This window comes from Scophthalmus maximus, chromosome 14 (assembly GCF_022379125.1).
Source record: "Scophthalmus maximus strain ysfricsl-2021 chromosome 14, ASM2237912v1, whole genome shotgun sequence".
NCBI classification, from domain to species: Eukaryota; Metazoa; Chordata; class Actinopteri; order Pleuronectiformes; family Scophthalmidae; genus Scophthalmus; species Scophthalmus maximus.
This window is the reverse complement of record NC_061528.1, coordinates 2,122,501-2,137,062: the sequence shown is the minus strand read 5'-3', so window position 1 is coordinate 2,137,062 and position 14,562 is coordinate 2,122,501. Positions and strand designations below refer to the sequence as shown.

The 14,562-nt window shown below is 47.3% G+C and overlaps 2 protein-coding genes across 3 annotated transcripts in view; both read right to left on the bottom strand.

Annotated features, from left to right (window-relative positions):
• Positions 1 to 519: 519 nt before the first annotated feature.
• On the bottom strand, positions 520 to 9,226 carry lcp1 (lymphocyte cytosolic protein 1 (L-plastin)). Of its 2 annotated transcripts, XM_035604290.2 has the most exons (17): positions 9,179 to 9,226; positions 8,322 to 8,516; positions 7,048 to 7,129; positions 6,649 to 6,797; positions 5,908 to 6,031; positions 5,405 to 5,537; positions 5,228 to 5,309; positions 4,968 to 5,133; positions 4,599 to 4,741; positions 4,372 to 4,467; positions 3,777 to 3,972; positions 3,609 to 3,687; positions 3,364 to 3,478; positions 2,406 to 2,539; positions 2,204 to 2,324; positions 1,618 to 1,742; positions 520 to 1,092 (listed from the first exon to the last, which is right to left on the bottom strand). In XM_035604290.2, the coding sequence occupies exons 1-17, from the start codon at positions 9,209 to 9,211 to the stop codon at positions 960 to 962; spliced, it is 2,106 nt and encodes a 701-aa protein (XP_035460183.2). In that variant the 5' UTR covers positions 9,212 to 9,226; the 3' UTR covers positions 520 to 959. The 2 variants fall into 2 exon arrangements, with proteins under 2 accessions (XP_035460183.2, XP_035460182.1); XM_035604289.2 differs by lacking the exon at positions 9,179 to 9,226 and having other exon boundaries at positions 8,333 to 8,465.
• A 1,463-nt stretch (positions 9,227 to 10,689) lies between these two features.
• The window catches only part of mao (monoamine oxidase), a 27,445-nt gene continuing 23,572 nt past the window's right edge, over positions 10,690 to 14,562 (bottom strand). Inside the window, exons 14-15 of the mRNA XM_035604321.2 lie at positions 13,920 to 13,982; positions 10,690 to 12,792 (exon numbers count right to left, since the gene is read on the bottom strand). Of these exons, the coding sequence (XP_035460214.1) occupies positions 12,637 to 12,792; positions 13,920 to 13,982 (219 nt within the window). The 3' untranslated portion in view covers positions 10,690 to 12,636. The remainder of the gene's footprint in view (positions 12,793 to 13,919; positions 13,983 to 14,562) is intronic.

The following is a 14,562-nucleotide window of genomic DNA, read 5'->3' as shown; positions in this document are numbered from 1 at the left end:
GTGTTCCTCTGCTTTCATTAGTGTTTTCATCATCAGGTCACATGTCGTGCGTCCACCAGCTCAACAGGAGCTGGAACAGTTTCTGCTCCTGAACGCACCACGACTTCGCTGAGGTACGTTACTGAAAACTTTTTTTCACTCGATCTCGAACTGATCACTTCAGCCCCTTTAAGGTTCTTACGTAAGAGCCCACACACGCTGTCAACCAATCAGGAGTCAGTGTCAACTGTCAATCAAGACGTCTCAGCCCATTTTTATGGAATCAAACAAATTAAAAGCAAACTGATCAGAACCATGAACACTTAAACGTACATCACACAAACCATCTTTGGAAACTTTTATTTAATGTCTACTTAGATTTTTTATTTTGTTCCATGACACATCCGCTAACATGGAGGGGGCGGGGCTTATGATCTATACTGCAGCCGGCCACTGACATTCTTCTTGTTAGGCATTGGTTCTCACAAGCGACTCCGCCTCTTCCACACAAAATGAGCTCGTAGACAAATGATGACACTGTTTGTCAAAACTGAATTCTTTATTTGTTGCTTATAAAAGTTTCTGATTTCAAATGTTAAAGGTTAGTGACAATGTACCACAGAAACAGGCTGGGAACAAACTCCACCCTGAGATTTTCACATCGACCACGTTTACGTTTCAGCTGTAAAATATCAAACCTTAATTACATTTCTACGGCGTGAGGGTTTTATAACAACATCTTAAGGATCATTGACAAGTTATTTTTTTAATATATACTGTATATAAAAATCCATAATGTTGAGACTGAGTTGAACGGATCCACCAGAAGAAATGAAACCGACCGTAGAGGAGGAAATTTCCTCTGACACTTTTGTCTTTAAAATCCAAAGTTTCAGGTTATAAGCCCTACGTCACCCCTCCCTCCTCATCACCCGTCCCCCGTCCCCCCCTTATCTCCCTCCCTCCCTTCCTCCTCGTCTTCACGCTCTCTTCATGCCGCGCGCCATGAGGCAGGCGAACACCGTCATCACCATCTTGGGTTTGACCTCCACCAGGTCCTCGGGCAGCGCGTAGACCCGGGCGCCGATCTTCCTCGCCATGGAGATGGCGTACCTGGAAAAACACGAGACAAAGTGTTTCAGCTCTGACGCTCTGTCTGATTGGAGGTTTACTCCTGAATGGCGGCAAAAATAATAAAAGAATTTCATCCCAGAAAAGAAGAAAAACTCAAAACCATGATGCTAAATATGTAAACGTTTAAAAACCAAGATAATCTGGGTCAGTATTTTATGAAATAATAATTAGTAGAGCCTTACTGATATGGATATTTGGGACGATACCAACACCGATATTGGGGAATCAAAATTTTATTTAGTTATCAAAACTTAATGACAACGAAAGGTAATTGAGGCTTGATATTTTAGAGCCATAAACTTTAGTATAAATAACTACAAATAAAAAGAATAATCTCTTTAACATAATTTTTTTTACATAAAATGTAAACAAATGCTCTTCTGCATTGTTTATTCTGAAAAAGAAGTTTTCATATTCGCAAAAAATCGCTGATATGGATAAACACTCCGATTCCGATAATAATAATAATAATAATTAGTATTAAAGAAAACTATGTGAACTCACTTTGCGTTGTTGAGTTTCTCCTCTTCAGTCAGGTCGTCGTTCTTCAGCAGGTCGTATCTGATGGATCCAGGCTGGATGGAGTCGATCAGGTCCAGAACCGGCATAGAGCTGCTGATCGTCCCGTCCTACACACACACACACACACACACACACACACTTTAAATTAGTCCGGTCGTTGTCTCGTGTTCAAATTCACTGATAAACTAAAACACGTTTAATACGCTGGAAATATATTGGCATCCCTGACAATAGTGTTTGTAGTTTTTTTAAGGGAAAATGTTCTTTTTAAACAGAGCAAATTATGTTAAAGATGTTTTAGTCATCGTCAAAATATGTTTGAGTCCAAGCATCAGTGTAAATACTGTACATAAATGTCTGGACACAGATGTAACATAACTATACAAGCTACTATTACATTAAACATATAAAGGCAACATTTCACTGGAGAGTAAAACCGACATGGACACAATTTTCCTCAGTACATTAAACTGTTGTTTTGAATCCAGTTGGACTAGTTAAAGAAGATTATTATGTTTTACTGTCCGGACGCTTCAAACGTTTAAACCCTGAACTCGTCGCCCGGTACCTTGAAGCTGGAGATGGTGGGTTTCCCGGCCTGCGTGAGCGTTCCGTTGACCCAGGCCACGATGGTGTCGTCGATCACCTTCTGCCCGTCGCCCAGGTCCTCCAGGATGTTCAGGGTGTATCTGTGAGAGGAGAGCGTCCGTCAACCACAGGCCTTTCTCGCATGAACGTTGAGTTGAACTGTCGCTAAAAAGTGTCGTCACCGTCTCATGAGCTGCCAGAGCAGAGCGAGCGTGAGCTTTCGGTTCCCTGCGTTCAGGTCCTGGCCCGCGATGCCGACCAGAGAGAACTTGGCCTCCTTCTTCCCGAGCTCCACGGCGTAGTTACAGTTCTCCAGCTGCGAAACAACAATCAGACGAATTCTATAATAAATGATAAAGTTCTGTTTATATAACCAAAGCAAAGTAAAACGTAAAAGTGCAAATGGGGGACTGAATGGCAACTATTCACACTGTTATTAAAATTATGTATGCTGAGCTGGGCGATAACATTTTTGACTAAAGCAGATATTGAGAATTAACTTAATAAATGTCAAATTATTGTTCCTTTCGAGTTTTAAAGACAGAATTTTCTCCTGAGTAAAGTTTGAAGTTTTAAACTCTGATCAATAAAATTAATTGGGCTATACCTTAATTCCATGTTTTCACAATAAATTAACAATATATATATATATATATATATATATATATTTTTTTAGACACACACACATAATATTAAACCATTTTGTTATATGGCTATTGATAAAATTTATACTGCGATAATTTATTGTTTTATCGCTCAGCCCTATATTTATCCATTAAGGTGCATTTTAATGTTCTATTATTTAAGATGTTTGAAAAGAAGAACATTTTACTTTACAATGAAACATTATTTTCTATGTTTTGTGGGTAAAACGTAAATCTTCAAAGTAACAAATTACTTTTTTGTGGCGTAAAAAGTCAAATATTTGCTACGAAATCCATTACTTGAATATAAAAAACCATAAAATGTAAATACTCAAGTAAATTAACGCGGAATTGTACGTAATATTTCAGACCACAGCTACTCTGGAAGTTTTGGTTCATTCTGACGGGGCCACGTCAGGTTTGGTAAAGTCAGTAAACCTTTGCCCCGTCTGACTCCACGCGTCTCCTCGACCTCGTCGGTGTTCGCGTGTCGTACCTTCTTCATGTTGCTGCCCAGTTTGGAGTACGGAGGCTTGTTGACTCTGTCCCAGTCGACCGGAACCTTGATCTTCTCGTACAACTGGAAGATCACCAGGGCGTCGTCGATGTCTCTGCAACGCGCACACACACTTCTGGTTAGACACAGAGGACGCGGCCGACTGTCCCACATGGAAACACAGGTCTTAGTGATAAGAGGCGGATCAATCGACGCCAGAGAAGCAGAGCAGCGGCCGTTCGTACGCGTATAAGTGGTTGACGCGAGGGTTGACGCCCAGCGAGTTCATCCAGTTCCTGAAGGTCCGCTCCTCCCTGGTTTCACCTGGACGGAGAAACATCGGTGCAACGACTGAAAAATACATTCACAGGGAAATACTGAAGTAGCTCAGCGGCGCGGGGGCAGAACCGGACCTTCGATGGAGCTCCAGTCGATGTCCTGGTTCTCCGGTTTCTTCAGAGCCGGGTACTTGTTGAACAGGTTGGCCACGAAGGCCAAGTTGAGTTTGGGGTTTCCTCTGACGACGTCCGGCGGCATGACGAACTGTCTGCAGCCGAGGCGCTCGGCCTGCTCCAGCATGCACTCGGCTCGCCGCAGGTCGTCCTTCTCCTGCGCGGAGACGGCGACAAGGTCCACGTCAACGGGTTTTTATCTCGGGTTTCACCAACAGCACTCCTGAATCAACACGATCCGCTCTTTCTACGGTCAGGTTTAGAAATCCCCGACGCGATGGTGAAGTGTACATAGAAGACGGATACGCCTCGAGCAACAGGTCGCTGGTTCAACGCCAGACTCACTTCCTGACTCTCTCGCCCTTGTTTATAACAGAGTTCGTAGAAGTTCCACCTTTTGAAATGTACGATTTTGTTGCTTTTTAGTTTTATGTGAGAGAACATTTCTTGTCTCTGGGTTTGCAACATACTGTAGGTTTTTCAGAAGTGCCATGCAAATAACGTTTAATGTGTCACGATTATTGTGATATTAATAAGTGAGGGTGGCGCCTCTCACCCTGAGTCCTGACAAGTCGATGGCGATCGGGGGGATTCCCTCCTCGTCTCCTTTGGGAGCCACCTGGTTCAGCAGGTTGTAGTACGCCCTGGAGTCCTGCAACAAACACAGACGTACTCTTACCATCGCTCATCTTATCACAGACTGAAGCCAGAGGTCCAACATGTTCTTAAAAGATATCTACTCCTCGGTATTGATTCGTCTCTGACTGGCGTGCGTGTGATCACCTTGATGTCGGAGCTGAAGTTGTTGATCTTGCCGCTGCCGGCCTCCTCCAGGTGATAGTTGGCCCAACGCAGCAGCAGCTCCTCCGGGGACAGTTTCATCAGATCCTCCAGACTCTCGCCGTCCCGCAGCAGAGCGATCAGAGCTGCGGCCACACAACACGGGACATCAGTTACGATGCAGTTACCAGGGTGGGACTCAAAAGCCATGACACGTCCTGCAGCCAGCCACCAGGGGGCGATCAGGACGATGTGGCTTCACTTTTGTGAGCTTGTCGTGTCGTCCATCTTTATTTACAGTCTGTGGTTTTTACACACACACACACGCACACACACACACGCACACACACGCACACACACGCACACACGCACCTTCGTTCCTGCTGAGCTCGATGTCGGCGAACAGTCCGATCTTGATGACCTGCCACAGCAGCCCCAGCACCAGGTGCTGCCTGCCCTCCTTCAGGTCCTCGGCCCCGATGTTCACCACGTGGCAGCCGATGGCCGACGCGGAGTTCAGGGCCAGGTTCAGGTTCTCCTGTTGGGACGGAGGGCGGAGAGACGAGACGCTCAGTGAGTTACAGCGTGCTCCGTGGGATCTAACCCGAGGACGCGTGTCTGCTCCTCCTCACCTGGATGGTGAAGGGCGTGAGCTTCTTCTTGTTGATGGTCCTCTCGTCGATGGTGTCGGGGACCGAGAGGTTGATCATCTTACTGACAGAGGGAAGACAAATCCAGGTCAACAACGTTTCAAACACGTTTGCAGACTAAGGCACCGTCTAACAAAACCTGATTCCAATTTCTCGCACCAGAGCACGATTCCGTCGCCCATGGCGGTGAACAGGTCGTGGCCGTTGGGATCCATGGGCAGAACGTGTTTACAGTCGCCGTCCTTCTCCAGAGCTTTGTTGATCCAGTTCACGAAGGCCACTTTCTCCTCCTCTGTGGACGGAACACAACGTTCAGCTGATGATCTCCAGCCTCAAACCTCACAAAGTCCGTCTTACAAAACCCCCCGACACCGGAAGGAAGGATCCTCTCTCTCCGACGGAGACGCTCAGCAGCCGTGTGACGAATACACATCAAATATAGAAAATAAAAATAAAGGCCAGGAAATAAAAGATGAGATTTTGAATCTTTTAATCTTAAACCCCATTATCTTCAGTGATCAACAAAAACAAAGTCTCGCTGTCACGCACATGTCGGCGATCAAGTGATCAGGTCTGAATCTGATGGGACGTCACTGTAGCGTGTGTGTGTGTGTGTGTGTGTGTGTGTGTGTGTGTGTGTGTGTGTGTGTGTGTGTGTGTACCGGAGTACGAGTGCTGCGTGCCGGACTGCTCCGACGTTCCGGCCACGCCCACGATTCCCTCCTTCTTGTTGATGGCCTTCCTGAAGGTCTTGGCGACTTCGCCGCTCTTCAGTCCGTGAACGATCTGACGGAGGAGGAAGAACAGGCGACATCAGCTCGACGCAAACTCACTGACAACAGACGAGTCCAGAGAAAAATTAAAAACACACACAAATTAAAATTTTAAAAAAGATTAGAGGAAGGAAATAAATAACGTGAACTTCTGCAGAAGAACTTTCTCCTCTTTCTTCTGACGACCCACCAGATTTAACCTGTGACCCTTTGGAGGACACCGACCCCAAGTTTGGAACCCGTGGACTAAACTCTCTTAGTGTATAGAAAGAAGTTACTATACTGCACAAGTAGAAGTACTTTTACTCTGCTACTATGACAACATGAAGTACTTTTACTATATTTCTGTACTCCTCTGTTCTTTTACTGCAGGATGCAGGACGCTTACTTTGCAATAAAGTATTTTTACAGCTCCAGTTCTGGTATTTTTACTTCAGCAAAAGATCCGCATTCCACTTCCTGTTTTGCTACATGTTTTAAAGTTTTCTTTTAAAAGGGGAAACAGTGAGCGGATGATATTCTGATAAACACACGAGACGTGTCAGAACCGGATATTAACAATAACAATAACTGAACATGAGCCGGTGAGCTGGTCGTCAGCGAGTGACGCCGTGTGACCTCTGACCTCACCTGGGTGAACTCGTCGAAGGTGAGCTGACCGCTGCCCTCCGTCAGCTCCTGGACGATCTCTCGGATCCTGTAGCCGGGCAGCGGCAGGTTGGCGGCTTTGAACAACGCGTTCAGCTCGTCCTTGCTGATGAAGCCGTTGTTGTCGATGTCTGGGAGCGAGGTGGACGGGGTCGGAGGTCACAGGGCCGAGGGGGGAAAAACACACGGGAGGCGTTAATACGACGTGGAGCTCCTCCTCCTCCACCTACGTGATGCATCATGAGTCTTGCGGCTCATTTGTCGACGTTAAAGGCAGAAGAGTGTCACACCTTCTTCCACAGACAGAGATCAGAAACCTCACAGCTTCAGGTTTGAATCAAAGAACAGAGAAATGACGGCGACGTCTCTGTCGCCTCTCACCGATCTTTGCGAACGCTTCTTTAAGATCCTCCAGCTCCTCCGCAGAGATCTGTGGGGGGGCGTCCATGTTGGCAACCTGAAGCTAGAACGAAAAAAAAGAGAAAACATCCTTAAATTGAATAGAATTAAACGTAAATGGCCTGTGACGCCAGTTCACTGCTGCAGAGGAGGAGGAGGAACCTGAAGACGCCACATCTCTTGACGTCTCACTTCCTGCTTGTGCTGCACTTCCTGCTTCACAGAAAAATGTGTGTGTCTCTTTGTTGTTGCCCCAATTTCCTTTCTTCAAAAAGGTTTGATAGCGACGTCATTGACAGATTAAAATATATGGCTCGCATATTTAGGGAACTGAGATCCATGAGTGATGGAGTTCCGGTGGAGACGGGAGCTCCACTGAGACGTTATGAAGTCGTGAAGTCAAACTCACGAGTCGTCGGTGAGTCGAAGGGCCTGGTTTGATTTTGTCAAGTATAAAAAATAAGTCACGTGACTCTAAAAGAATATATATCACACTTTCAAAATGTACTTCTTTACAAGAAGGAGTCAAAGGATTAAACACGTGTTGTTAGTTCTAGATCTATAAGAGAACTTGGTGTTTCACTGGATGATTTCAGAGTCTATGAACAACAGCTGAACGGGCAGAACATTGAGAAATGAAAGGTTGTACTCGAGAACATGTACTTCCATGTTTCTAAATCTGTGACTCGTTGCAGAAGTGAAGAACTTGAATCATCGCTTGTTTGACGAATCAACTTCCGACAGTAAAAATCAGCGTCGTTAACCGTGTGTCTGCAGCAGATCCTCGTCCTCGGCCGACGACTGAGTTCTTTTTTTTTTTTTGTGCAGTTGAAGCGAAGTTGACCACAAACTTCCTTCTCGGCTCGCTGCAGCGGTTTGACTTCTCCTTCCTCTCCTGAAGGCCTCACTCTGGCTCTAACCGCTCAGATCTCATGACTTCTGGACGATTCAAGTCAAAACAAAGTCTCAAAGAAATAAACCACGAGCGAAGTAGGATTGTACATTTTTTTGCGTTTGACTGAAGTTTGAATTTTGTTTTCATGAAGTTGTGTGATAAGTGAGGAGGAAGCTCCACGTTAGGATTTTGAAAAGTCTGTGACACGTAACAACATTCACAAGCTCCGTCTTCCTCTATGTGTCTTTTCTAACGTCTCTCTTTCAAACAAACACGAATTTAAAAATAGAATAAATCCATTTGGTGCCATGGTGATGCCTTCAGGGAACACCTCCTTGGATCGGACGCCACGTGAACTCACATGTCTTTTACCTGAGAGGTGATGCGAGGCGGCGGCGGCTGGTGATCTCTGTGCGTCTGTCCGTCTCTCGCCCGTCTCTCTGTCCGTCTCTCGTCCGTCTCTCGTCCTCGGCAGGTCGATGTGTCTGCGGAGCTGCTCGCTGCTCGACAGGCGTGTGTGTTCAGAGGCGATGAGGAAGGAAGTGACACGCAGCACCTCAGAAACAGGAATGAAAGATTTTGTCTTTATATGGCAATGCACTCTGGCTGCAAGTCAAGGTGACCCCCCCCCCCTGCCCCCGCGCCCCGACTGAAGGCACTGGTGACATTTTGATTTTGATTTTTTTCTTTGAGGGGCGGGGGTCAACAGGACGTAGAAGGTGAGCGTTGCCTCAGTTAGTCAGGTGAGTCTGCGCTGCCACAGTTTGGCACATTTCTGGTTGTTATTTCTGCGGGTTGTGGTGAACACCTGCCCCCTGCTGGTGACCCTGCCTCGTTTAGAGGGGCCTCTGGAGATCATCGGATTCTTCTGCTGCCAACTCCACCACTTCATTCAAGTGTCAATGAAGTTGCATTTTCACCTTCACCCAATCCTCGGGGTTTTTTGCAACCAGACGTAGGATTGGGGGTGGGGTCGTGACTGAGAAGCTCGCCCGTTGGACAGACCAGCTGTCAATCACGCGCCAATGTAAGTGCTTTGTCGTGCAATTTATTTTATTTGAAGTTATTTGTGCTTTGCTGGTATAATAGAAAAAGTTCAGTGTTATATGAATATTTATAAGTTGTACAGATTTTTGTCCTTGAAAATCATCTGTCGGAAGGTGCTTCTGGCACCTACACATCGGCACTGTCAGGTTTTGTAACACTCCAACTAACTACCTCTTCCTGACGCTCGTCCAAGGCCGTCGACATGTGGACAGGACAGCAGAAAACTTTCAGCCGCCAGGTTGTGGGCACTGGACATCAGAAGAGCACTGACCCCAGCGGTGCCTCCAAAGTGTTACTCCCCTGAGCAAAGGGGGGAAATATGATACGTCCACAATTTACAAAAACATCTGCAACAAATGTCGGTTCCAGCAGAGTACAAATACACATTTAAGATACTGTAACAGCAAATTCATCAATCATGAATTAAGCATAATTTTTGGCACAAATCAACATATTTTCTCGGTACTTCTTGTTGTACATGAAGCTTCAGCTCAGCAACTCTCACACAACCTGTAAACATTAATAAATAAATCACACACTACTGTGTAAAACACATTTACATCTGTACACAGGTGACTTCACAAAATGGCGGGAGAAATCAGCGCACTTCCGGTTCGGGACTCGGCAAACCTAGCTCCGCCCGCCACGCGCACAGAGCGATATGTTTATGCTAATTCACTCCGAACGTGACTCACACAAACTCTCGACTATCGAACTCATATTAATTAAATTATCATAAACACTGGAGCAGAATAAATTACCCAACAAACCTGAGCGACATCAGGACGGTGACGTTTCTTCAGGGACCGGAAACGACGCAATTTCCCTCCAGGTGCGCGGAGGCAAAAGCAATCGATCAAAAATCGATCTGAACGAGCGGAAGATCACTGATGGAAAAAGAAAAAAAAAACACTGCTAACCCCCTTCAACATAATACGTTTCTACTGTTATAAAAAAAAAATACATATATATATATATATATATATATATATATGATTTATAAATACATAAATATTGGTTTTGTTCGTGTCACACTTGCTTTTTAATTTTAACTTGTTCAGAATAAAGAAATAAAGAATTTATAAACTCATGTTGAAATGTTTCTCATGACACATCTTTTTGACATTATCACAAAAAAATCTTACTACAGACAATGAATTGACTGTGTATTTAAAAACTTGTCACAGATTCATAGGTAGACAAACAGGTAAATAATTGTAATGTTATTAATAATAATAATATTTCTTACTTCTGTCAAATTCATTTTTCAATATCATAAAATGTCACAAGTGACTTTAAGGAACCGTTGGACATTTGAGGATATGAACTCCATTATGTCTGATAAATGAAAGCTAAGCAGTAAGGTTAGCTTAGCATTAGCATTTTAATGTGATTTTGTTTCTTCCCAATGTTTTTAATGTTTCACGTAAAGCACTTTGATTTGCCTTTGTTGTTGAAAAGTATTATACAAATAAACTTGCTTTGCTTTGCCTAGCTTAGCATAGAGAGTTAGCATGTCGTCTCACTGTCGAAGAGTGGAGATCGATATTCTCATCTTTCCTGCTGAAGACACGATGAACCCAACCGACGCTCGGCTTCTACATGTTAACAGTTCTCTTCACAGTCGTAACATATGAATCTGAATCCAGACACCGGAGACCAAATAAACACACGGCAACGGGTTTAGCACGAGGAAAAGATTTATTTCACTTTTTTTTCCTTTTTTAAATATCACCAGCTTTGTTTTGAGGAATCAGAGACATCGAAGGACGGGACACGGGGAACAACCCACAAGGCTCATTTCACACAGACGGACGAGACGGACGGACGGAGGAGACAGCCTCAGGTCGCTGCTGCCTAGTGACGGTTACCGTGGCGACTGCTTTAAACCGGGGGGGGGGGGGGGGGGGGGGGTCAGAGTCACACAGGCACTTGAGAGAAAAGACAAAACCACTATGACTTCCATTAAGGCACGACAGACAACACACACACCGCCCTCCACCACAGATGCACAAACAGACGAACTTCACTTGTTTTCTTCACACTGACGTCGGACGCCGATCAGTTGATATTATAAAAAAAATACAAATAAAAGACTCGATTCCCGACACCCAAGTGCGGCCCGTCGCGTCGAACATTCTCTCAACGTGGCCAAAGAAGTGAGGATTTAACATGAAGTCCTTTTTGTTTTCTCACAAAACAGAGGATATTCTTTTTTACACACCGACTCATTAGATACATATTAGATGATGTCGATCAGTCGAATCCAACCCGCTGACGGACGGAGACCTTCGCCGGGGGATGGTTTCTTTTAAAAATGGCTTCTGATTACGATGCACATATCAGTTTTCATATCAGCCACGTTATTTCTCCTCGTGTTCATCTAGTCTGAAGAGATTACATTCGAATGCTTTCACCACGTTTACCAACAGACGAGCACACAGAGCAGCGTCACGTTACCATTAAAAAAATACAGGCGTAATAATAACTTCTTCTCATGCATTTCCTTTTTTTTGGGGGGGGGGACGTCAACCAATCCCATGAAAACTTCACTAAATAGACACAGACATACAGAATCTTAATTCGTCTCCAATGTTAACAAATGGAGGACAATGCTGCAGTAGTGGAGGAACAGTTGCAGCGGCGGATGCGAGAACAGTGTTGCGAGATTCATTTGAAATAAAACCACGATGACGTATTAATGTGTGATTCTTGGATTCAGAAATGAAAAGTGACTCGACTCAGACAGAAGATCTGAGTGTAAACTGGAGAACAATGAAACAGGGAGGTGGATCTTCTGTCTCGGGACCGGTCGCGATGCTTTCACATTAAAATACACAGAAATACAAACACAAACTGAAAGCACACGCGTTAGAACAGCCAGGCACTGCGGAGGGGGCCCGACCGGGATTATACATCGGCGATTTCGTCGTACGGTGCAAAAGTTAAAAAGCTGAGTTCAGCGGCATCGAACGAAACCTCATCGAACGACCACTTCGCCGTTGGGTTTCTGTCTTTTCATGGGATTACTTGACTGTGAGAAAATAAAAATTTAAAAATATAACATCACCGGCCTGTGTTTTGTTTTTTAGCTTTGTTTTTAAAATGGGCGATGGCACAAACTCTTATGTTGGATTCTGCCTGTCTGCTCGTCCAGAAGAAATCAGCACCTAAAATCAGCAGAGGTAATTAACACACAGACACACACACACACACACACACACACACACACACGCACACACACGCACACACACACACACACCCGACGAGTTAGTCAACTCTCATGTGATCAAGAGAGGGAATGTCATTGGCAATGTGCGGATATATTGTTTATATATTAGATTTTTTTTTCTTCATTTGAATTGATTCTGATCTTTTTCCTTCATTGGTTTTTCAACGAGAATTTGAAGTAGATTTTTTAAGAGGTGGCGGCGGCGCTCCTCTTTACTTTTAATCATTTCTGTTTGTCTCTCTCTCTCGGAGTGACGGTGCATTAGAGTTTTGCATTTGAGGCTCTCGAAAAAAAACCACCCTGTACCCAACGTAGGTCACCACTCTGTAGTTTGGAACACACGGTAACGCGCCACACGAGTCGTACACGAGCACAGCGTCTGTCGAGACGCGGTGGTCTAGCACCGGGGCAGGAGGCCCCTCCTGTAGGCCACCAGGCCGGCGGCGGTGGCCACGGTCAGGAAGGCGGAGAGTCCCGTGAGCTTGAGGAGTCCGCCGACCGACGGCAGGTTCCTCTCCCAGAAGGTGGTGACGAAGGGCAGAGCTGGGACCTCCTGTGGTGGGAGGGGGCGGAGAGGAGGGGGCGGGAGGAGGGGGCGGGGAGGAGGGGGCGGGGAGGAGGGGGCGGGGAGGAGGGGGCGGGGAGGAGGGGCCGGGGAGGAGGGGGTGGAGAGAAGGGGGCGGAGAGAAGGGGCCGGGGAGAAGGGGGCAGAGAGGAGGGGGCGGGGAGGAGGGGGCGGGGAGAAGGGGGCGGAGAGGAGGGGGCGGGGAGGAGGGGCCGGGGAGGAGGGGGTGGAGAGAAGGGGGCGGAGAGAAGGGGCCGGGGAGAAGGGGGCAGAGAGGAGGGGGCGGGGAGGAGGGGGCGGGGAGAAGGGGGCGGAGAGGAGGGGGCGGAGAGGAGGGGGCGGGAGGAGGGGGCGGGGAGAAGGGGCCGGGGAGGAGGGGGTGGAGAGAAGGGGGCGGAGAGGAGGGGGCGGAGAGAAGGGGCCGGGGAGAAGGGGGCAGAGAGGAGGGGGCGGGGAGGAGGGGGCGGGGAGGAGGGGCCGGGGAGGAGGGGGTGGAGAGAAGGGGGCGGAGAGGAGGAGGCAGAGAGAAGGGGCCGGGGAGAAGGGGGCAGAGAGGAGGGGGCGGGGAGAAGGGGGCGGAGAGGAGGAGGCAGAGAGAAGGGGCCGGGGAGAAGGGGGCAGAGAGGAGGGGGCGGGGAGAAGGGGGCGGAGAGGAGGGGGCAGGGAGGAGGGGGCGGGGAGGAGGGGGCGGGGAGAAGGGCGCAGGGAGAAGGGGCCGGGGAGGAGGGGGTGGAGAGAAGGGGGCGGAGAGGAGGGGGCGGAGAGAAGGGGCCGGGGAGGAGGGGGCGGAGAGAAGGGGCCGGGGAGAAGGGGCCGGGGAGGAGGGGGTGGAGAGAAGGGGGCGGGGAGGAGGGGGCGGGGAGAAGGGGGCGGGGAGGAGGAGGCAGAGAGAAGGGGGCGGGGAGGAGGAGGCAGAGAGGAGGGGGCGGGGAGGAGGGGGCGGGGAGAAGGGGGCGGGGAGGAGGAGGCAGAGAGAAGGGGGCGGGGAGGAGGAGGCAGAGAGGAGGGGGCGGGGAGAAGGGGGCGGGGAGAAGGGGGCGGGAGTTCAAATCTACATCCAGCTTTTCTTTTCAATTTCATCTGTAAACAACGGTTTAGTAAAAAGTGTCTCTCACCACAGACTGAGGCTCCGTCTGCCAGACCTGACTCGGGGGGATTCTGCCCATCGCACACATGACCTGCAACAGAACACACGTGGTCAGTCGGGACGCTCACGTCCAGGTTTAAACCGTTCATTACCTCCGACCTGCTGTCCGACGTCCTAGAACATAAATGTTCCTCCAGACATTTTCCCGAACTTGAAATTTTGGGAAAATGTCAAAAAAATTAATTCTGCTTTGTCGTGTGAACGACAAACTCCGGAGAACGTCCAGTAAAATGGGTCCAGACATTTTCCGGAGTTCATGTCTGTTTGTCTGTTTGTTTGTTTGTTTGTTTGTTTGTTTGTTTGTTTTTCACAGGATTCTGCAAAAAACTACCGAACAGATTCTGGTGCCGGACAAAGGCGGCGGATCCGGGATTTTCTTTTTTTATCACTTTCTTTAACAATGTGAGATATATTTTGACCTTTTCCCAGATTTCTCAGAGAAAGATGAATGGATGCCGCATATTCAGTGAACTGACATCTGTGAGTGTTGGACGTTGGCGTAGGTTTGAACTCTACTGATTTACATTCTAGTTCTTTTTTTACGATCTTATAATAACTCTCTCTCTCTCTCTGTGACGACTAAGACTGAAACCAAAATGTTCATTTCCCAC